Source organism: Cebus imitator, unplaced genomic scaffold (assembly GCF_001604975.1).
Source record: "Cebus imitator isolate Cc_AM_T3 unplaced genomic scaffold, Cebus_imitator-1.0 Scaffold651, whole genome shotgun sequence".
Taxonomy (NCBI): Eukaryota; Metazoa; Chordata; class Mammalia; order Primates; family Cebidae; genus Cebus; species Cebus imitator.
In genome coordinates, this window is record NW_016107966.1 from 717,847 (window position 1) to 740,604 (window position 22,758).

General features: G+C 46.1%; 1 protein-coding gene across 2 annotated transcripts in view; it reads right to left on the reverse strand.

Moving 5' to 3' along the window:
• The window catches only part of TNFAIP8L3 (TNF alpha induced protein 8 like 3), a 40,056-nt gene extending 18,227 nt beyond the window's left edge, over positions 1-21,829 (reverse strand). The window contains exon 1 of one of the 2 annotated variants that reach the window (XM_017517889.2): positions 21,491-21,829. In XM_017517889.2, the coding sequence (XP_017373378.1) occupies positions 21,491-21,542 (52 nt within the window). In that variant the 5' untranslated portion in view covers positions 21,543-21,829. The remainder of the gene's footprint in view (positions 1-21,490) is intronic. The other variant, XM_037734667.1, reaches the window with a different exon arrangement.
• Between the last annotated feature and the right edge of the window lie 929 nt (positions 21,830-22,758).

The following is a 22,758-nucleotide window of genomic DNA, read 5'->3' on the forward strand; positions in this document are numbered from 1 at the left end:
AAAAAAAAAAAAAAAAAAAAAGGTGACATTGGTTTATTACTATCTCTGTCAAATTTTGATGTCAGAGAAAACTAGTCCCATTCCCATAAAATAGATTGACTAGCTTTCCTTCTTTTTCTATTTCTGAGAGTGTTTATGTAAGGTGGGGATTAGCTATTTTTTGACAGTTTTAGTAAACCTCACCTATAAAGCCATTGTGTTAGTGCATATCTTGAGAGTGAGGATGACAAGAGGAATCAATTTTTTAAATGTCTACTCAGGTGTAAAACTGCAATTGTCCCCTAAATAACACACACTTATGATACTTCACTTAGCAAGCATTTTAAGCTCACTAGATTTTTCCTTACTTTTCCTAGCATATCCACAAAGTAGTTATTCTGAATGCTAGATCACTCTGAGGAATAAAGTGATAAACATCATCTACTAGTAACATTTTCAATTATTAGCTTCTTTGTTTTATCTTAAGAGGGGAGACAGGCTGGGTACACACAATGGCTCACACCTGTAATCCCAGCATTTTGGAAGGCCGAGGTGGGCAGATCACTTGAGGTCAGGAGTTCCACACCAGCCTGGCCAACATGGTAAAAACCTGTCTCTACTAAAAAATACAAAAATTAGCTAGGTGTGGTGGTGCATGCCTAATAATTCCAGCTACTTGGGAGGCTAAAGCAGGAGAATCACTTGAGCCTGGCAGGTGGAGGCTTCAGTTAGCTAAGATCGTGCCACTGCACTCCAGCCTGGGTGACACAGCAAGACTCTGTCTCAAAAAAAAAAAAAAAAAAAAGACTGAGGAGCTGTTTCTCCAAATATTTTTTCTTTAATACTTTTATGACAACATATAATTCATGAGCCCTGAGAAAAGTCAGAAAAGACAAACAAGCTAATGGAAGGAAAGGGGACCCCACAGTCCCCGCAGGCATCACAGTGTGTGTATTAGTCCATTCTGATGCGCTATGAAGAAATACTAAAGACTGGGTGATTTATAAGGAAAGAAGTTTAACTGACTCACAGTTCAGCATGGCTGGGGAGGCCTCAGGAAACTTGCAATCATGGCAGAAGGGGAAAAAAACACGTCATTCTTCACAGGGCAGCAGGATGGAGAAGTGCCAAGCAAAAGGGGGAAAAGCCCCCTACAAAACCATAGGATCTCGTGAAAACTCACTCACGGGAGAGTTTTCTCTCATGGGAACGGCATGAGGATAACCACCCCCATGATTAAATTAACCTCCCACTGGGTCCCTCCCATGACGTGGGGATTATGGGAACTACAATCCAAGATGAAATTTGGGTGGGAACACAGCCAAACCATATATTCTTCCAAACATTCACCCAGGCATGTACACTTTAATATTCACAAACACAGGACCAATGAACACTATTTTCTTGCCTGCATTTCAACCAACATTCTAAGGATATCTTTCCATGAAAAAAAAAAAAATGTACTACATCATCTTTTTTTTTTTACAATAACACATGCCACCATTTTCTCTACCAGTCCCCTCTTGGTAGGTTTCAAACTGTTTCTAGTTTTTGCTATGAAGTATCTGCGGAAAGTAACAAGCCAGCACCTGGCTGCCTGTTGGGGAAAAGAGTGCCTATTGGCACATGGTAGGATTCCCTTCTAATGATCCTTCCTATGTAACATACTGGCAGGGGACACTGAAGAGGAGCTCCGTGAAAACTTCTGGCTCTGCCCACCTCATCCCATCCTTCCCACCAGAGGCCTGCTTGCCCAATTCAAAGCCAAAAGGAGGCTCAACCCTTCACAAGAACAGTCTTGTCCTAACCCAACTGTCTGAAATAGTCAGATGACAACCAAACAGTACCAGCAATCAAGCCAGTGCTCCCTGAGGGTGCTTCCCTGGCTGCCAATCATGCCCTGATTTTCTTGTGCCATAGCTGAAACCAGGGGACCCTCACCCAGGTGGAAGAGGCACAGCTGACAGGTTGTTTGTTGCAGCTGAAGATTCCTTCCCACCATGAGCCCCTGGCCAACCCTTATGTCCCTCTTTCGGGGGAGGCTGGCCCTCACACCCAGCTCAGTGGTAGCCCTGTTCCTGTGCTGCACTGTGACCGGCCCTCCGCATCTGGAGCTGAGTTCTTGGGGACTGATGCTGAGACAACCTGTGAATCCCCATAAGCAGGGCAGTGCCTACTATATAGAAGTTGCTCAGTATATGTCTTGTAAATGAATGAATGATTTTAGCGTGTTTGTGCTTGTTCTTTGAGGCCCAGACTCTGTCAGTTCAGGACCCACACCTGGAAGGAGGTGCATATTCACAACAATGTGCAAGTGGAACGGAATATACTCAAATGCCTTATGAACTGAGCACCAGGTCCACCCTTTGCCTTTCATAGAGAGCTACTTGGTTGGCCCAGTTGGGCTCTGCCTGTCTTTGCTCCAACAGCAGCAGCATCACCTGGGGGCTAGATATATCGCCCACCATGCTCTAAGTGTTCAGTTTCTGCAGTAACCCTCTCTCCATGGCAGCAGCACCCCTCCCTCCTACCACCCTTGGAGCCTCCCCATTTATGCCCCTTCACACTCATGAGCTATTTTAATATACTGAGGAGCTGTCGGGCATTGGAATAGCACAGTCCATTTTTTGTCTCTCTGGGTAATCCTCTGTCTCTGCTGGCAGCTCCCAAACTTTCTCCACCACAGCAGGCACTCCAGAACCCAGGCTCAGAACAGCAGACTGCTAACAAGGACACCAGTAGGATGTCACATTCAGAGCTGTGGGAGCATGCCAACACAGTAATATGTGAAATTAGCAAACAGCCTAATGCAATAAAAATGTCAGTCTTTGGAATGCTGTAATTTTTGGAGTATGGATGCAGAACCTAAAATGTGCAAAACAATAAAATAGAATAAACTCCAGTCTATCTTGGAAAAAAGAAACAAAACATGGCCTGTGGCAGTGGATATTTAAACCTAAAGGACTGAGGCTACTGGAAGGTGCTCTAATTAATGTGGTAATATGTAAACCCTTAGCTTAGTGAGCTTAACAACAACCAGACAAACTGTTCGCTGTACTTGAGAGGTCGGAACACACAAGAGACAAGAAACCCGAAGGTACTTCTGGATGGGAGATGATTTGGCAGACAGCATTACAGCTTCCTCAATGTTCTACTTGATTTTTTTCTAGTGAAATATGAATCCTGAACAATGACATTTTTGGATTTCAGTCAATCTGAATGTGGAACAGCATCAAAGGGACATGTAATATATTGCTTATAATCTCCCTTACATTTATTCTGTAGTAAAACTGGGTTTACAGATTTAAGACAAGTCAAGCCACATTTTTAATATCCGCTGGTGTCATGGTCAGTATCTGGCCTGTGGAATGACAGTGCTGAGGGATGTTGTTAGCAGATGGGAGGTAGTACGGCACCCTCAAGATCTCCTGAGGTTGGGCTTCTAGGCTCTGCTGGAATTGCTACTGTGATAAAACCACGCTGAATCCATGGGGAATCCCATTCACCTCAAGTAAAGGGAGGGGCCAAGTAGCTGTCGTCGAGGCTTGACTTCCTGGAATTTTCTCAGAAATGTAACTTTTTCTCAGGCTTCCTTTCTAAATTAAGCGCTAAGGACACAAATCGCTCAGAATAGAATTTTTTAAACTTCATGGTAATAAAAAATAGTTCCACCAAAAGGTTTCACTGTTTTCCAACCAAATCACCAGGTGTGGTCACTCAAAGATGCTGAGAATGGCTATCCCGCACAATCAAGATGCCAGGGTTGTATCCATGGAGTAGCTCCCCGCATACAGGGAAAACCAAAGAGCCCAGCCCTGGTCCTGACTCTCACCACTGAGCCAGCAGCAGGAAGTATAAGAGAGAGCCTAGCCTCCAGCCCTGCACCTGCCACCCCCAGCACACTCATTGTGTACCACGGTCCCATCTCTTTACCCGCTCGTTTCTGGGTCTTAAATGAGAAAGCAGACAAGAGATTCTGCTAATTTGCTTTCTCTTCTTAATTTCATAGTAACCCGTTAAGTACGAGAAATTGAATTTTTGTCATCATCTGGGCACACATCAGATGTGCGCTGATGCCCGTGGAGGGGTCCTCCGCGTTTCTCCTGCTGGTTCCCTGCCGCCCCCATTCTGCTCCTGCCATTATTCATAAATGGGATCCTCCTGCTTCTCCCTCACTCTGTAACACTGGGTCGTCAACCTTGGAGCCTACAGCTTTCCTTATCTGAGGCTTGCCTCCAAAATGCCACTCACTCCCCTGTTTTCTTAGGGCCCTTGACTCCTCCATTAAACCTCAGCTTCCTCTGTGAGGCCTTGGCCTGTGCTTGCCATAGAGTGTGCGGTCAGCAGGCGTCATGCTGGCTTTCCCCAAGGCCTTTTCCTGGGTTGGCCACAGTGTCCACAGAACAAACCACAGACTGCCAGGCCCCCAGCCCCAGCAGACCGCCCTGTGCTGATGCAGCTGTGGGTGGGAATCGTGTCTGAAACCTCAAGGCCAGCTCTTCCCACTGGCTCTACATCCCAGCTGCCCCGCCTGTCTCCCCAGCCTCATCCCGTTTTGTTCAGCCCAACTCCTCCCCGAGCCAAGCACGCCCTGCTGCCCACCCCGTTCCGATCTTCTGCAAATGGGTCTAGTTAAGGAACCACCACCTGGCTTCAATTGTTTGTTCCCTGGCAGCTCCAAGAGGGGAGACCTTTAATAAAGACAGGAGACAGCCGAGGATACCTAGCGAAACCCCCCATTCAAGCCTAAAACAGCCTGAAAGCGTAAATATCCGACAGCTGGGCCCATATAAAACTCGCAACACAGAGAGAGAACCGCCCTGTCTGCCCGCCCTTTTCCTACTGCGGCTCAGAAAATATGCACATGCGCACTGGGGGATGGGGGCGGAGCCTCTGGATTTCGCGCCTAGGGTAGGGGGAGGAGCCTGGACTCTAGCTCCAGTGTGCCGGCCAGGAACCCAGTCTGTGAGGTGGAAGCCTGTTAGTATGACCTCTTTTTTTTTTTTTTCTCTCTCTGAGAGCTTTCTTTTAATAAGTTCTGCTCTCTTCACCTTTCAATGTGTCTGCGGGCCTCATCTTTCCTGGTCATGTGAGAAGAACCCGGTTTTAGCTGAACAAAGGAGCAAAAATGTCTACATCACCTTGACTGTCGTGTTCACCACGGCATCCCTGACATGTGCTAGGAATTCGGTAATATAAACTTCAAAAAGTAAATAGTGACTGGGCAGCCCCGGAAGAGACCTGAGGAGGGAATGGCCACAGCAGGACAGAGGAGCTGTGGTTTTGTTCTAACCTGGCTTTCACCACAAACTCAATTTAACTGCTCTCACCAAATAGTCTTGTAACTGGCCCTGACGAGTGTTTGGAAACATGGGAGGACATTTTTGGCTGTCATACATATGAGTGAGGGGTTCCAAGGGCTGTTGCCAGGGGCAGATATGCTAACTACTGTAATCCTGGAACGCTGAGGGCACGCCCAATAATTAAGCTTACCTGGCCGCGGGCAGCATGGGACCCTCTCGGTCTCTGCTTTCTTAACCCCAGCTCTCCTGGCCCCTCTCAGCCTCCTCCAGACCTCCTCCTTCTCTGTCTATGCCTCATGTCTGGGTGTCCTCCTGAGCTCTCTCAGGGTCCTCTTCTCTCGCTAGACACTCCTCAAGTGTGAGATGCCACCCCTGTCCCATGGACCACCCCCTGCCCCCTGTCCCTATGTTCTCCAGTCCAGGGGCTCTCCCATCTGTAACTGCTAGCCTGACCTCCGCCTGGATTCCCACAGATCCCTCCCCATCCATATTCAACATTTCTCTCAGCTTTCTCCAACCCTCCTGAAGTCTTCTATTATACGTGGCTCTGCCACTAGCCTGTGTCCAGACAAGAACCTGGGGACCATCCTTGCCTTATTTCTCTCCCTTACCTCCCATATCTAACGAGGTCTCCGACTGTCTATTCGGCTCTTATAATATCTTCAAAGGCACCTGCCTTCCTCTGTCCCTCTCTTGCTACCTCAGCACAGACCCTCATGGTTTCTCCCTCCAATGCTTGTCTGTCTCCTTGCTCAGCTCTCTACCCCAACTTCCGTTCCATTTTCCACACTGGGCTGACAGCAGGCTTTGATGACGCTGCTCCTCTAGTAAGGGCCTCGAGGGGATTCCCATAACCTTCAAGACAGAACCCAGATGACTCTTTAGCATGGCACACAAGGCCACTGAACTGACATCTGTTTTCTCTTCACCGTCTACAAACCCTAAGCTCCTGGCTCCAGGCCACAGGCAGGTCTCAACCTGCACCAGGCCTGGGTCTCCTTGCACCTTTGCATTTTCTGTCCCTGTGCTGGGACACTGACCTCTTACCTTCTTCCCAGCCCAATTCCTGCTTAGCTTCCCAGGGCTCTATCTGAATGACTTCTGACTTCTAGGCAATTTGTTTTCGTATTCATCTGCCTTGGAGTATCTCTTATCACCTTGTGGAGCAATCAGTCATCCATTAGGTGGATGAGGAATTTTATCACCCACTGTGCTGTGAACTCCTTGAGGGCAGGGACCAAGATTTCTTTCCGGGCAACTGTAGCCAGGGACTGAAACAGAAAATGTTCATTGCTTGAATGCTTGGCTCTCAGTCTTGACATTATATTGAAATGCATTCACACTCATGTCAGGAACAGTAATAACCAGAGCTGTCATGTCCTCCAAACAGGGGCCTGAACGCTCCCACATAGGCATGGTTGCCACATCACTCACCAGGCTGCTCTGTCACTTTTTTTCTTTTTTCTTAAATTGTTTTCAAAGTAATACAGGTACAATTATTTTAAAAGTTAAATCAGACTGAGCATGGTGGCTCATGCCTGTAATCTCAGCACTTTGGGGCCAACGTGGGAGGTTCACTTGAGGCTAGGAATTCGAGGCTGCAGTGAGCTATGATCGTGCTACTGCACTCCAGCCTGGGTGATAGAGCAAGACCCTGTCTCAAAAAAATAAAGAAAATAGAAGCCATTTTATGAGGGAGGCTTACAACAAAATATAGGATCCCCTGGCCCACCTCTGATGCTAGCTCCTTACAAACAGAATACTTTAAACTATTTTAGCTGTTACAATCAATAATTACATCTCTATATTTAAATTACATTATTACACTGTTAATTCTTGATTTTATTTGCTTTTAACTTACTACTATGGAAGGTGAAAACTTAGCTTTCTTTCCCATTCATTTTTCCTTTCACCTTCCAATTTGCTTCTGTTTCAACATTTGGTTAAATCAAACTTCAGCAATGACATTACTGTGATTTAGCTATCATTCATAGCTGAGTCATGTAGTGTTCTATAACTTCCATGCCTGCATTTTCTTTCTTATTCATCTTGTTTTCCCAGGAAGTTAAACACTACTTTTTAATCTTCTGGTTTAGTGCCAATTCACTCCTAAAGTTTCTAGCAGAATATAAAGTTCTTCTCAATAGATTCAAACACATTAATAAACTGCTTCCATTTTTTTTTTCTTGGTGACATCTCTGGCAACCCTCTGTCCCCCAACTCAAGTCTGGGCATGTTTCTCTTGATGCCTGATACAGGCAGTCATTCTGGGTCCTCCCTTCATTCTTTACCCCTTCTCTCCTGTGTCTATCTCCTGTTTCTTGGATCTCATGACTCTTCTTTTTTAACTTAGTCCTCGGTTCAGTGGAGCACCTGGTCCAGCACAGGCATCAGCAAACTGTCTTAAAGAGCCAGAGAGTAAAGGAGAAAGAAGCAAAATAGAGAATATTGTGTAGGTACTTATATAACCACGTAAGGTGTAACCACTTAAAAATGTAAACACAAAAATAGGTGGTAGGCCAGATTTGGCTTGGGGGCCTTAGTTGGGTGCCTCCTGAGTAAGCAGCTATCTCAGGAAGAGGACATAATAGAGTCAGTTTTGGGGATCTGGCATGTCATACAATGACTTTATTCCAACCACACACTTGATGGATGGTTTGCCTGTGTCCAAAACTCTATGTTGGAAATCATTTGCCTTGAGAATTTAAAGGCAGGCCATCACTGTTGTCAAGAGTTCAGTGTTGCTATTTAGAAAGCAGTATATGTTGGTAAGGGCCTGTTTTTTCTCTCTGGAAGCTTTTAAGATTTTTGCTTCATGACTCGACTCCAGGAATGGCCATAAGACTTGGATTTTTCACTGCCTTAGTCCCTTTAGCACCCAGGAGGGCTTGTGGGGGTGGTGGGGGCCCAAGGCAGAGGAAACAGAGAGGAGCATCTAGGCCTGAGATGTGGCCAGGGAAGGGAAGACATCCCAGGTGAGGCAGAGAGCTAGGACCATGGAGATGGGGAGGACAGGGTGAAGTCAGGAGGAAAAAGAGCTTCTCAAGTGTGGACAAGATGCGTAGGGCCCATGGGGGAGCCAGCTTTTCTGGAAGTTTTAAATTCTTTGAGCTTAAGAGAGGCTACCCTCCAGCTGGAGGGACCCCAGAAAGCTGGGGGACCCATGACAGGCAGACTGGCTGCAGGCCAAATGACTCATGAGAGAATGGACTTGCCCTACTGCACTCGTGTCATGTGCTCTATGACTCCCTGACCACTGGTCAGCTGCTCTTGGCCCTTGACCAGCCTTGATTCCACCTGTGTGCTGTCTCGGCACCTAATCACCACCAATCTCTACCCTCTTCACAAGCTGCTCAGACCTCAGCCACCCTAATTGGGTTAGCACAATTTGGCAGAGCTGTTTTTTTTACATAGACTTTGTTTTTTAACAACACAACAGAAAACAAAACAAAACACTAAGAATGGGTAGAAACAGGCCTCCTCACCCATCCCTGAGTCTCAGCCCTTCACTGACCTCCCTCCCTGGGTGAGAGGAAAGCCTGGGTAGGGCTGGTTGGTAGCAGCCCTTGTGCTTACCACGCTTGCTGGTCTCAGGATGAGCTATCCATCATTCTGGGCACAATGCTCTCTTTGTCCAAGAATTTACTCCTATCTCAATCATTCTCCCTCTCATATTTCCTAATCTCTCCTTTTAAGATCACAGTGGTCATAGTCACTCACTTGCAAATAATAAGAAAAGATGGCTCCTTCATAAAGGCACTAAGTAAGGGAACTTTCCTGATTTCAACTTGAAAACTGAGAAAGAGTGACTTTTTTTTTTAAATGAGGGGAGTTTTCTGGAACAGTGAAAAAGCACAGTCAATATAGAATCATGAGTGACTGGATGGGGCTAAGTTCTCAGAAATGCGTTGTTAGGAGATTTTGCCATGTATGAACATCATTCAGTGTACTTATACAAACCTAGATGGTCAAGTCCACTACACACCTAGGCTATATGGTACAGCCTTTTGCTCCTAGGCTACAAACCTGTACCACACGTTACTGTACTAAATACTGTAGGCACCTGTAACACAATGGTATTTGAATATCTAAACATGTATAAGGTACAGTAAAAATGCGGTATAAAAGATAAAAAATGGCCCACTTGTCTAAGGCACTTACCATGAATAGAGCTTGCAGGACTGGAAGTTGTTTGGATGAGTCAGTGAGTGAGTGGAGAGTAAATGTGGAGGCCAGGACATGACTGTACACTACTGTAGACTTTATCAACATTGTATATCTAGACTACATTAATCTCATAAAAAACACTTTTGTTTCTTCAATGATAAATTACCCTTAGCTTACTAAAACTTTTTTACTTTATAAACTTTAAATTTTTAATTTTTTTTTTACTTTTGTAATAACACTTAGCTTAAAACACAAGCATATTGTATAGCTGTACAAACATTTTTTCCTTTATGTTTTTATTCTATAAGCTTTTTTCTATTAATTTTTTTAACTCTTTAAACTTTTTTGTTAAAAACTAAGAAAAACACACACATTAGCTTCTGCCTACAAAGGGTCAGCATCGTCAAGACATCATCAGGTACAAGGAATTTTCAGCTCCACTGTAAGCTTAGGGACCACTGTTACATCCACAATATCATTACGTGGCACCTGACTGTATAATTTTATACCTGAAAAGGAATAAGGATAAATCATTTTTCATAATATAAACCAAGAAAGTAAATAAAGATAGACAAAATCCTGGCTGATGGGGAATACCAATTATTAAGGGTGATTTGGGGCTAATTTAAAACTGTGTTAAAAACTTGTTAAATGTGAATCTAAATGTTAAGCACTTCCTTTTCTAGAAGCTTCCTGAATGGTCTCCCTCTGCTTGAAACTAGAGGGGAGTAAGGAATTCTGAGGCCAACACATGATCTCTTATTTTTAGCTCCAAGATGCACAAGGAATCCTCAATTAAATTTCAATCTAATTCCTTCAGAGATAGATTCACATTATATTTAATATCACACCACTCCTCAGTAACAATTGTTTTTGGAACAACGGACTAATGGTGGTGGTGGCAGACCAATACCTCCTAAAAGCTAACAATCCTGTTATAACAGACTTTTAAATGTCCTTATTTCCCCCTCTAATTTAAAAAGTAATAAAAACACAAAATTAGTATAGGTAAATGAAAATGTGGGAAGCGAACATCATTCAAATCTGGGATGGAGGTCAAGGACAGAGGAAGGGTCAGAGAGGGCACGTGGGTCAGAGCTGCCGGGTTGCCCCCGTGCCGGCCAGCGAGCAGCAGCAACGTTGCATGACAGCCAAAATGGCTAAGTCCACAAGCCTACCCATGGGTCTGCTTAGACTGGGAGGCTGCAAAGCCCTTGGCCAGTCTGTAGACCTCATATTTATAAGCTCATTAACTACTCTGACCCTCTGTTCATGAAACGGAGGCCCACAAAGGCAAGCCAGGTGGGCTCAGAGCAGGAGGTGGTGATGAGGATGGGGGGCACCAGAGAAAGTAGGGGCTGAGGCTGGGACAGGGGGTGAGCAGAGCAGAAGGTTAGATCACCCCAGGTAGGGGACTGGGAGAAGCTGGTGAGGGGGGTGACAGAGGAATGCTCTAGGGGGAAGAGAAACACAGGGAATTGATAGAAGAGTAAGTTTCAAGGGAGAGGATGGAGGGGCCTGGGACAACCTTGTGGGAGGATGAGCTGGGGAACAGGCATGGTAGCTCGCTTGGCTGTTGCTTATAAAAGTGAATTATCAGCTGAAAGCTGCATGTACTCACTGAAGACAAATTTGGAAGAGTACAAAGAAGACAATTAAAATTACCTATACACTCAGCACAGAGTGGTTTATTTTGTCCAAGCATTAACAAAAAATCTCAAGTGTTTGTGTGTGTGAATGTGAGGAGAGATTTCTCCCCTTCTCCATATACAAAGGGGTATATGTATAGGGGTGTGTTTGTGTGTGTATGTACATTTATGTATATATGTACATATAGCAAAACAGGGATCACAGATTACTGAGCCTTCTTTGACAATGTTATAATGTGAACATTTCCATCTAACATCAAATGTTCTTCAAATTAACTTTCCTTAACATCCGAATAATATCTCACTGTGTGGAAATGTCATTATGTATTTAATAATTCCATAAATATTTGACTGAATATTGAAGTTGTTTATTTAGCTTTGTTTCTGCCCCCGCCCCAGGCAGTTTTAAATAGCAAAAATCTGCCATTTACTTTGTGATGGGGATAATTTAATCTCTCTGCATCTGTTTCTTCATCTGTAAACTGGGAATGATAATACCTACTTTATCCATGTCATGGTTTTGATATGAGAACATGTGTGGAGGAGTTTTCATTGTTCTATGACTTCACAGTCTTTTAACTTTAAGTGACTTGGTGGCTGTGAAGGCCACTAGCAGAGTTGGGAAAAAGTGAGAGAAAGGTGATGGCCTGGATGTTTCCTAAACAGTGAAGAGGAGGGGTCGGGGTTCTTTGGAAGACAGGATTCTTGCTCAGGAGAGAAGACTGGGCTGGAGTACAACTTTGGGAACCTTTAGCTTTCCCAAAGCATATAGCTTGTTATAAGAATGGATGGTGTTTTCTAAAATAAAAAAAAAAAAAGCAAGGCAAGAGCTGTATCTTAGGGGATGCAGGAGTAGCAGTTGAGGAAGAGTACAGGGAAACCACGATTATACACAGAGAAGTTAGAAAGAAAAATAGAGTCACAAAAATTCAGGTTTGATGCCTACCAGATACTGCTATGGGCTCTCTAAAAGCTGACCCTGTATAAATTTAGCTCTGCCTGCCTTGTTTGACTCAGAGAATTATGAAGTTAAATCCTAAAGGTAGAGAGACCTAACATGGATGAACAAACATCCAGTTTCTTTACAGTTAAAAAAAAAAATCAATCTAAAGAAGGATAAAGCGTAATTGGAGAACTAGTGGCCAATAAACCTTTTCTTGAAGATAGGAGCTATTCAGGCTCCAAGTAAATTGTCACTGGGCATCAGTAAAACCTAACAAATGCCTCTCAAGTATTTTAAAAAATGTACTAATCTTCTGAGGGCTTTGTGGAGGGCTCTTCTGACTGAGAAAGATGAGTGGGCCTGACCCAAGAGGAGGGCCCTGGGCAACGTGCGGTGTGGGCTTGTGCTTATCAGACCTGTGGGCAAATGGGCCCAGGATGGAGAAACCTAAGAAAGGAAACACAAGTGATGGGAGGGAGTGGCAAGAACACAGTAGAAAGGTGTCAGAAGGAAAAAGAGCAAAAGTCTTTTTAGTATCTCCTTTTAATAGTTCTGATCCGTTTTTTTTTTCTTTAAATTACCTATGTTTTGGAGGAAACACAGAGAAGCCAGGGGGTCTGGCCTCCAGTTCTGGTTCTAACACTGCCTGGCAGTGGAACAATATGTTTTTAGCATCCCAGGTCAACATTTCAGAAATGGGACTCTTGTTCTTTTTAAACCCTTCTCTCTCCCTAAATAAAGCTCTCACATCTTTTTCGAATTGCTTTTAGACCGCCTTCTTGGAAGAGTGCAGTCTTTTCTTAGGGCTCAATCTAATTTTCTTCTTTGTACTGTTTTCATGTAGTCTACCATGAGCTTGCACTTCTTTGGTCAGAAAATAATGTTACTGACAAGCAATAACTAAGCGACAACACTGGAAACCCAAACCTGAGTCATCCAGCTCTGAATGTCAAGTTCTTTTCACTCTGCTGCACTCTTGCCTTTTGAGTTTTTTTCTCCTCAAGTCCTGCTGGTCACCATGTCCTGGGGATTGTATATCAGAAATGATTCTAAATGCTGGGGTGAAAAAAGGGCTTAGAACCCAGCTTAAGCACACTCTGAAAAAGGGTGTACTTGTTTTTGGTATCTCTCTTAACTCGGCTTTTCAAACCTTCTCTCCTCTCTCACCATGCCTGTGTGATCCAGAAGAAGCCTAAAGCTGCAGTATCCTCTTAGGGCTTTCTCCCTAGCAGTGGCTTTGTGCTGATTCTCCCAACTTCCCTCCTAAATCGCCCTTTACCATCCTCTGATCTGGAGCTGGTGTTAGCCAGTCCTTGCCTATGTTATTATTGGGCTAACGCAGGGAGTGTCTGCAGCTTACAACAGGCTTTTGTGGAGCCAGAATGACCTCACCTAAGGGTGAGGGAGTCTAAGGGTCAGGGTTCTCAGCACCATGGGAGCTCTGTGGGGGATGCAAAGCAGCCTGGTGGCATCCATGATTCTAATTACATGGTCTACCTGGTGCAAGAAAAGAGTCTCTAGAGTTAGACTGGCTTCATATCTACTGATAAGCTGTGCAATCCTGACCAGGTTACGTAACCTCTCTGTGTTTTGGTTTTCTGTTCCATAAATTGGGGCTATTACAGTACATAGCTCAGAAGGCTAGTATAAGGATTAACTACCACATAAACAATTAACACAGTCTCTAATACATTGTAAATGCTTAATTAATATAGAAGAAATAAAAAAGTAAAACATTATTATACTTTTATGTTCAGTACCAGTCCTCTGGCGTTGACCTTGGGCTGGCAAGGATCATGCCATCTTATTTCTCATCTTGTTTTGGCACAACTTCGTGTTTTTTTATTTTTTTGTAATCAGAGTCTCTCTTTCACCCAGGCTGGAATGCAGTGGTGTGATCTCAGCTCACTACAACCTCTGCCTCCCAGGTTCAAGCAATTCTCGTGCCTCAGCCTCCTGTGTAGCTAGGATTACAGACATGCATCACCATGCCAGGGTAATTTTGGTATTTGTAGTAGAGATGGAGTTTTGCCATGTTGGCCAGGCTGGTCTCGAACGTCTGATGTCAGGTGCTCCACCCAGCTCAGCCTCCCAAAGTGCTGGGACTACATGCATGAGCCACTGTACCCAGTCTACAACTTCTTAAACCCCTGGTTTGTCTTACCCGGTAACTTCTAATCCCAGTCTTCCTATCCTCACTTTCTCAATCTTATCCAAAGGAAACTAAGGAGCCAGGACTCAATTGTGACAGGAAAGAGCTGCCACAGAGGCCTGTTGGGCAGATGGCCCCCCTCAACTCCCTCCTGTATTTGACTCCATATTTGCCCACCTTCCCAGCGTAACCCACAGGCTCCAAATCAGGAGCGTGGGATGTGTGTGCTGACTAGCAACAGCTCCTTCCAGAATCTCCTCCCTCATGTGAAACTGGATGCTTCTACTACAAAAATATAAACTGGAGTCTCCATGAAGCTACGTATGGCTAACATGCTTCTTGTCATGGCCAGAATATTTTCCCAGAAAGCATATTTTACTTCTGAAACACAACCTAGAAGCCAGTGGCTAACCCTGTGGTTTTTCAGCAGTTTAAAGCAATATTGAACACCACCAAGTGTCTCCTTTTTTTCCCAGAGAACTGAGTTATAAAATATTGGTTTCTATTAGGGCGTGTCTAGCACTTTCTGTGCTGCCAAGCCTTCCATTTTTATAGCCTGCATACTGGTAGATTTTCCATGAACAGGCTCAAATTTGTTCCCAGGCAGTGATCTTTAGGAAACCCAATATGAACATGAAGATTGTTCTAGAGCAGACTCAGAATTTTTTCCAGGCCGTTGCCCAAAAAGAGCATTTCTGATATGTAATAAAATAAAAACGTTCTAGCACACCTTAACATATAGGTATGGGAAGGGGGAGGTTATTTGCTCTCCTTATATGATTTTTGGGATTGGATTTTTAGAGGAAAGTTGTCTTTTGAATTCCTCTTCTCTATCCTTTTATTTCTATATTTGTACAGAATACAGCCCAAACATCCACCTACGCAGGCATTTTACATAAAGAGTTGGAAGCCAAGTGACTGGAAAACAAAACAAAGTTATTTATGTAGTGTCTTTATAGAGATTTACATGTGAATTCAAATGGGAGCCAAGGGTAATGCTGGAGGGAAATAAACCAGTTAGGGAACCATGCTAATGAAAAGTGTGACCATAATTTAGCTTTGTTGACAAATAAAAAGGCAAGTGCTGTATTTTTTTAAGAGAAAAATAACATAGAAAATAGAGCTTTCCATGTATATATTCATAAAAATTCGATCTTTACCTCAAGAAGCCCTTCCACTAGAACTCCAAATCACTTTGCTCCGTGCTCCAAATACTTCACTATTTACTGCCAGTGCTGCCCAGTTTTACAGATCCAGTTTGGGGTGGGTTTTCTCTTCCCAACATGCCTACAGACCCCTGGAGGGCAGGGCCACATCTAAGTGCATTTCTGTATACTATCAACACCATTCTGAATATAAAACAGCTGATCAGCTGGCATTTACTGGACTGTGTGGATTGAACAGCTGGATTCAGAGCTATGAGGTCTAGAATGGCCACTTCCATCTGGCAACCAAAACTGTCCCAAAGAGGTCTAGACAAAGTTTGCAGTTGAACAACTATCCCCTGACCTCTGCTGGTAGACAGGCCTGCCATCCCTAGTAAACAGCCCTAAAGATCAGTGATGACCACTGCCATGTGCTACATGGACTCCCCTTCAGAACTGAAGAACTTCCTCCACAAGCGGCTGGGAACGCTACCTGCAGAAGTCCTCAGCTGGAGAGAACAGCCTCATCCAAGGTCATATCTTGTTCCTTGTGATGGCTTGCCTTTAATGACTGCTCATTTTGGGGGTGTAAAGATATAAAGGCCTGGCCTCTCACCCCCAACTCAGAATTGTTCTGATGAGCCATTCTAGCTCCAGAGCTCCTGCGGGCTCAGCTGAAGCTGTTGGGTCTATGCAGTAGTTGAGCTTCTCTGCCCAGTCCCACTCCCTTCCCTTCCCCTTTTCTTCCCTTGCCTTCTACAGGTATTAATTCCAAGAGAAGTTCCAAATAAATGCCGTGCATGCTACTGACTTCCATCTGTTTCCTATCAAATCAACCCACAACACCATCCACCCACCCAGCCAGCAACTTGCTATGCTTAGGGGACAAGCGTAGTGGCATGGGTGGCATGGGCTGACACAGATGAAAAAGACCCAGTCCTTTCCCTTAGGAAGCTAACTAACAGTCCACCACAGGAATAAACAGAAAGTATGCAATAGAAAGGGCTGATGTCAAGGGAGATGTGGCTGGGGATGTGATGCGAGGCAAGGGAGGTGAGGAGTCTTCATGCACTGCCTTAGGCTGTGGTCTTCAGTAACATACCCTGTCTACCTATCCAATGTCAAGCCCTGGAGGACAGAGTGAACTGTATCCTTATATCTCTTTGCATTTCCCATAATTCCTAACACAGAGTCCCAGACAGTACAAGAAATCTTAAAACACTGAACAGAACAAAACACTGAAGGAAAGCCTTTGCAGTTCTACTTTATAGGACAGGTTTCTGGCTGCTGGTCTGGCCTTTTTTGACAAAGTTCTCAGGAGGTTCCTCAAGATGCTCATTCACTTACTATGTCCATAAAATCTTAGGAACATGAGGAAGCACAAGACAAGGTCCTGACTCCCAAAGCAGCTACAGCTTACTCTGTGCATGAGGCAGACATCTGTGCAAATTTCAACAAACAGGAATAAGAAATGAGAATATGACTAATAGCCAAATGGCACATCATTCCCAGGCTATCCTTGCCCTCAGCAGCCTAGCCTATTTATCTTCAACCTGTCAGTAGACAAAGATTACTAAAGAGCCTCTGCAAGGAACCTAGTAATGAGAATCAATAAACCCTCAAAGTTCATGGTGCCTCAAAACCAATGCACCTGCAGAACTTACTGTCTAAAGGGGAAAAGAACATTTACTCCAAACATCACTGATAAGCGCCTGAAGAGGGAGCATCTGTGGGGTCGGGGAGCCTGTCTCCTGCATTTCTCTGCCTCCAGAGAACATTACCGAACACAACATGCCACTGTCTCCTTCAACTCTCCCTCTCCTTTCACTGCTTTTGTACAATCTGTCACCAACTTCTGTTGTTTATTTCTCTGAAATACCATTTGCACCCTCCCTCTTCTGTCTCGCCTTAGTGCCACCACCTTCTCTGATGTTGTGGCCATACCCTGGGAGTTGAGGTGCTAAGTCCAGGCAAACCGTGCATCTGTCCATCTCTGCCAGATGTACATTCTGAAAACTCAGCTTTCATTTGGTTGTATCTCTGCTCAAGAATCATGGGGACTCCCGAGGCCCTGCCAAGACCAACTTAAAATTGTTCTTCCCTACATGCCCCTACCTGTATCTCCCAGGACACCCCAGTAGGTGTGCTCTCTTCTAGCTGACTTCCTTTTTGTGCCTTTTCTCAAGCTGTATGACTCCTGGAATGTCTTTCCTCTTCACTTGCCACTTCCTCAATAGGATCCTATTGAATCCTATCCATTCCTTCACTTGGTTCACATGGACCAAGCTGAGCCGTAGGAGAGGAGAGAGACAGGAAGGACAGAGTTAGGGGCCTGGTGTTTTCCCAGTCCTGTTTTTCTCTTGTGGTTCCCCTACCATATTCTGACTCCATCACATGGAAATGCTTTTCTGCAGCACCAACCCAGACACAAGGACACCATCAGCTTGATTGCCCTGGACCATCTAGTTGTGGGAGGAAGGAGCTCATCTGCCCTCAGCTGCGTAGGTTGTCTTGATCTTCCCAGACAGAAAGGGAAAAAAGCTGATATCGTTAATGTTTATTCCCCTGTTGCTTCTTAGGAAAGACTCAATCACTCCCAACTGAATGCACCTTGCTTTAGGATTTCTGGGAGGTGGACGGTGGGTTTCCCAAAGGAAAGACTGAGAAGTTGGGTTTCTGGAAAGAATCCAGTGTTCCATAAATCCTGCCTTTTTCTTAATCATAGAAAGATCCATAAAATGACAGAAAGGCAGAGGAGAGTGCGGGCAGCAGAATGACATAGAAGCATCATTCTGTGCTTCCTGAAAAACAGAATATGCAGATGGAGAGAAACCTTCCACTGCAGCGTGTTGCTCTATGAGAGATCTGCTCTGTACACAGGAAGTTGGGGGGGCTTTGGAAGAGTCTCTTGAAAGGGGTACAGTAAAAAGTGAGTTGTCTTTGAAGATTACCTTATTCCTCTGCCAACAGGTGAAGAGAAAGATGACCATGATGGGCAAAAGTGGCAAGGAGGAAGGTGAGCACCTCCTATGCTTCCTGCCACCTTGAAGGGAAAAGGTTTATCAATGGGATAGGAGAGGGTGAGGGCAGGGAATTGTCTCCTCTTCTTCTACTTGCAGCACCATGAAAGAAGAAACGCTTTCATCTCCATGTTAGCAGGTGGATTGAGTAAGGGGTTCTCTGTTTTTTATAACTTTCCCTAGAGGTGTAGGAGAGGCTGGTGAAAGCAGCAGGTTGGAACGTCCCCATCTTCATGCCTTGTGCTGGAAGATGGATGAAGATCAGAAGAAGTAAACTAAAAATACCTCCTCAAACACACACACACACGCCCCAGAGAAAATAACAAGAGACTGAAAAGGAGAAAATTCAAAACAAATCTCTTTAGGCAATTATATTGATGTGATAATAACAATAGCAACACTAATTGTTTTACACATGCATTTATATTTTAAAACACTGGGGTTCATTATTTAGCAGTATTCTTACAACAAATAATCCAATCAGGTAATAACCAAAATAACAGTTAAATGATTACTTATAGGTGTTCCTGGTAATCATTACCATTTACTAAATGATTACCAGGAACACCTATCATGTGTTATTGTACTGAATCTTCAAAAGCCCTTGTGGTACTATTGTTATCCCCATTTTACAGAGTGGGAAACTGAGGTTGAAGAGGTCAAATAACTTGCCCATGAGGTGGAGGCTGAAACCCAGGTCTGTCCAATTCCAGAGTCCAGACTTTTAACGTTATAAAGTCCATCTTATGGAAGGGATTTTTCATAAATTCAGGAAATGTAAAGGCACGGACGAGGAAGCAGCCTGTATGTCTCAACTCCCTGTGAGGGAGGTACCACACGTATAAATATTCCAAGAGGTCCCACTCACTCTGCTGTACTTCTCATTGATACACCTTCAGCTTTCATAGATACAGGTCCATGGATGAATGTCAAGTTTCTTGTAGGGACAAAGGTCAGCCTCTATGAAGAACATACCTGTCATCTAACCTGTATCTGAATCTACAACAACGGTTTCCATTTGACAGGATGCAGCCCTAGCAAGGTGGCGAATTAACATCCAACTTTGGAGCACTGTCATACAGGATAATACTTTAAAATGGAATATAATGAGTAAGACTGAATGCCATTTAGCAGAATGGCTTGTGACATTAAAATACATGTTCAACTTGTGAGATTCAAGCACACTCAGAAAGAAGAAACGATTGCAGAAAACAGTAAGGCACAAACAAATGGTGACAGCTCACCAGAACTGGCTGCCCTATTCTTTATGAAGCCCATCTGATCTTAGTGATGTTTGCTGTCAGCTATGCAGAGGCCTTCTGACACAAACTGACTGTGAATATCACAGGGAATTAAACTCTGGGGCAGGTTGGAGAGAGAAGACAACAGGGTGTGGAAGAATTCTTTTCCTTCCCTTTCACCCAAGTACCAGGGATTCTGAAGATTTCCTCCCTCCTCTTTTTCTAAGCCTCCTTATCCTCCTCCCCCTTCTTCCTCAGCCCCTTAACTTCAACCAGAAGAGATGGAGGGTTGGGCAGGGTAGCACAGTGAATGTTGTTCTTGGGATTTTGAACGGCTTTAATGTCAGTGTCAATGTCCCCCTCCCGTTTGCGCTCTGGAAATAGTTACACACAAAACACCTAATGGAACTTTTAAATGACAAGATGAGATCCACAAGCCACCTGTGAAGCAAAATCTCCACACTTTATAATCACAGAAACATACAGGCATGCAAAGGGCTCATGTTTATGAATTATAGCCACACATACCTACGCAAAGCAGGTGGCTTTTGCACATACACAAGAATCCTCAAATACAGGCATCTTGGCATTTCCTTTCCACCAGCCTCGGCCCTTCCCAACACCCAAAGGGGTGGGCCACAGCCACCCTCTCTGAAGTCTGATGCAGGGTGAAGGGCATCACTGGGCCCTGGCTACTCCCTGGCTGTGAGACCTGGGTAACCCCGTTACTCTCTGGGAATCTCTGTAAAATGAAAATAACTGCCTGGCCAGGGGCTGTGAGGATAAATGGTAATAATATACGTAGGGCGCTGTCCCGCTTGGTTCCCGAACCTCCCTTTCCTACACCCAAGCCTGGACCGATGGTGCCTCCTTGTCACTTGGTCCCCACCGCCAGGATTCTAGTCTGACACTGGGAAGAGCAGGGGCTTAACCCAGGGCTGCGGTCTGTCCAGGGGGGTCCCAGCCCGCAAGTCACGGGTCTGCAGGCCCAGGGCTAACCTTCAGAGTTGCACGAGCGCCGGGAGCCGTGGGCACGTGCAGAGTGCGAGCCGGTCCCAGGTGCGTAGACCCGTGGGCTGGGGGCGGAGCGGACCGGTGGAGGTGGGCAGAGCCCGGCGGCAAGTCGACCCACCGCTGTGGGTGGCTTCCTCCTGTTGCTCAGTATCGGGGAGAGGCGGGGGAGGACATTCTTTTTTTTTTTCTTCCCTAAGTAAGCATCCACCTATTGCTTCAATAACTATCGATTGTGAAAAGCTGGTGGGGCTCTTAAAGGAGAAGCCGGGCTCCGCGCGCCGCCGCGTCTGTGTTCGGGGAACCAGTCTGCGGGGCCTTCTCAGCCGGCTGCGCGGCAGCGATGGGCTAGCGCCTCTGCACGGGCTCGCCTAGCAGCCTCGGGAACCGCAGCCACAAGATGTAGTTTGACCCCTGCCCCATCCCCTAGCGAGGCCTTTTCTGCCCAGAGCCCTCAGTCTCGTTGTCGGACCCAGTCACCTGCTCCGCAGCGCAGTCCCGGGGCCCCAGGTTCGAGGACCCGGCCCGCACTCGAAAAGTTATTTCAAAAGGCAGATGCGTTGCAACACTCTCTGCAGCAAACTACAGGACGCGGATTCCCGAACCCTTCCCCACCCCCACCCAGCCCGGGCAACTAGAGCCCGCCGCAGGAGACTGGCAGCAAGGAGAGCCACCCTCAAATGCACCTTCTCTCCCTCCCGCGCGCCCAAGTGCAATGGGGTAGGAGGAAGCCCCAAAGCAAACTCACAGTGCGGAGCAATCCCCAGTCTTGGCCTGGAAGGGGTCGGGCTGCTGGGGATCGGCCTCCCGATTTCCTGCCCCAGCCTCCCCTCCTCCTCAGCCCTAGCCCACCGGCTGGGCCGTCGCGACCCCTAGGTACCTGCGGCGGTCACTGGCTCTCCCTCGCTCTGCTCCCCGGAATCGGAATCCATGCTGCGGGCTGCTAGCTGGGCGTCCACGGCCACCCGCCCGTCTGCGGGGCGCTCGGGCAGCCGCGGCGCACTCAGTGCGGACAGAGGGGCTGCTGGAGCCCGGGCGGCGAGGGCTGGGCTGTGCGCGGCGGCCGCGGCCAGGGGGCGGCTCCGTAGAGGCGAGCGCCGCCCGTGCCCAGCTCCCCGCGGCCGCCGGCCGGTGCTTGCGCGCGAGGCGAGCGCGGGGCGGAGGGTGGGGCGCGCTGGGAGGAGGGAGGGGAGGCGCGAGCGCCGAGGAGCCCGAGCGCCCGGCGCCCGGCAGGCTCCAGGCTGGGGTTAAATACCCCGGGGGGCAGCGCCGGGCCTCCCTACTCTTGCCCGGCGCCTGAGCCCATGGACATGCAAAGCGCGGCGAAGTTGTGCTAGTCGGCGACACCCAGCCGCTCCTTCCCTAGGGTGAGGCCAAGTTTGTAAGATTCATAGGTGAAAAAGCGCTTCAAATCGCGCAGGAAAGGAGAAGTTCCGAGTGTTCCAGTTCTGGTGGTGCCAGGGCTCGAGTCCAGCTCCACAGCTAAGAGACTTTCGATGAGACCTGTGTTTGTCTGTTTCCTCACTAGGAAAATGAGAGAAGGCGCGGGGGAGGGGGTGACAGTTTGCTTCTCGTAGGACTGTTGCGGGAAGAAGTAAGGCAAGGCTTGTGCGGAACCGAGCGCAGGGCCTGGTACCTGGCGACGAAGTAAACACATAGGCAGGTAATGCTAACTCTGGCTGTTTGAGTCTTCTCCCGGAGTTGGCAGGGAGGTGGGGTAAGCGATGGTGAAGCTAAACTTCCATAACACCCTCCTTTCAAAAAAAAAAAAAAAGCGATTTACTGATTAAGAGCCCAAACGAGTGGGGGAAAGCACAGAGCAGTAAGGCCTTTTTTGTTAATTCTTGGTTATCTATATGCTTTTATTGTTTCATCTCCTTATTATAGGCTCCAATACTCATAAAGCCTCAAGCTGGGTTCTCTGCATGTAAAGTCTGCCCAGAGAATGCAAACCATTGGCCAGAGCAAAAGAAAATCAAGAAGAAAATGTCTACTAAAAAGCGCCACTTACTGAACGTTTCATATGTGTCCTCATCTGTACAACGACCCAGTGAAAAAATTAGGTAAACCATTTGAAAATAATTTTTGGAAGTAGAAAATGGTTAAAAGTTGGCAAGTTCATAGGATTCAACTTAATTTCATTCCCAT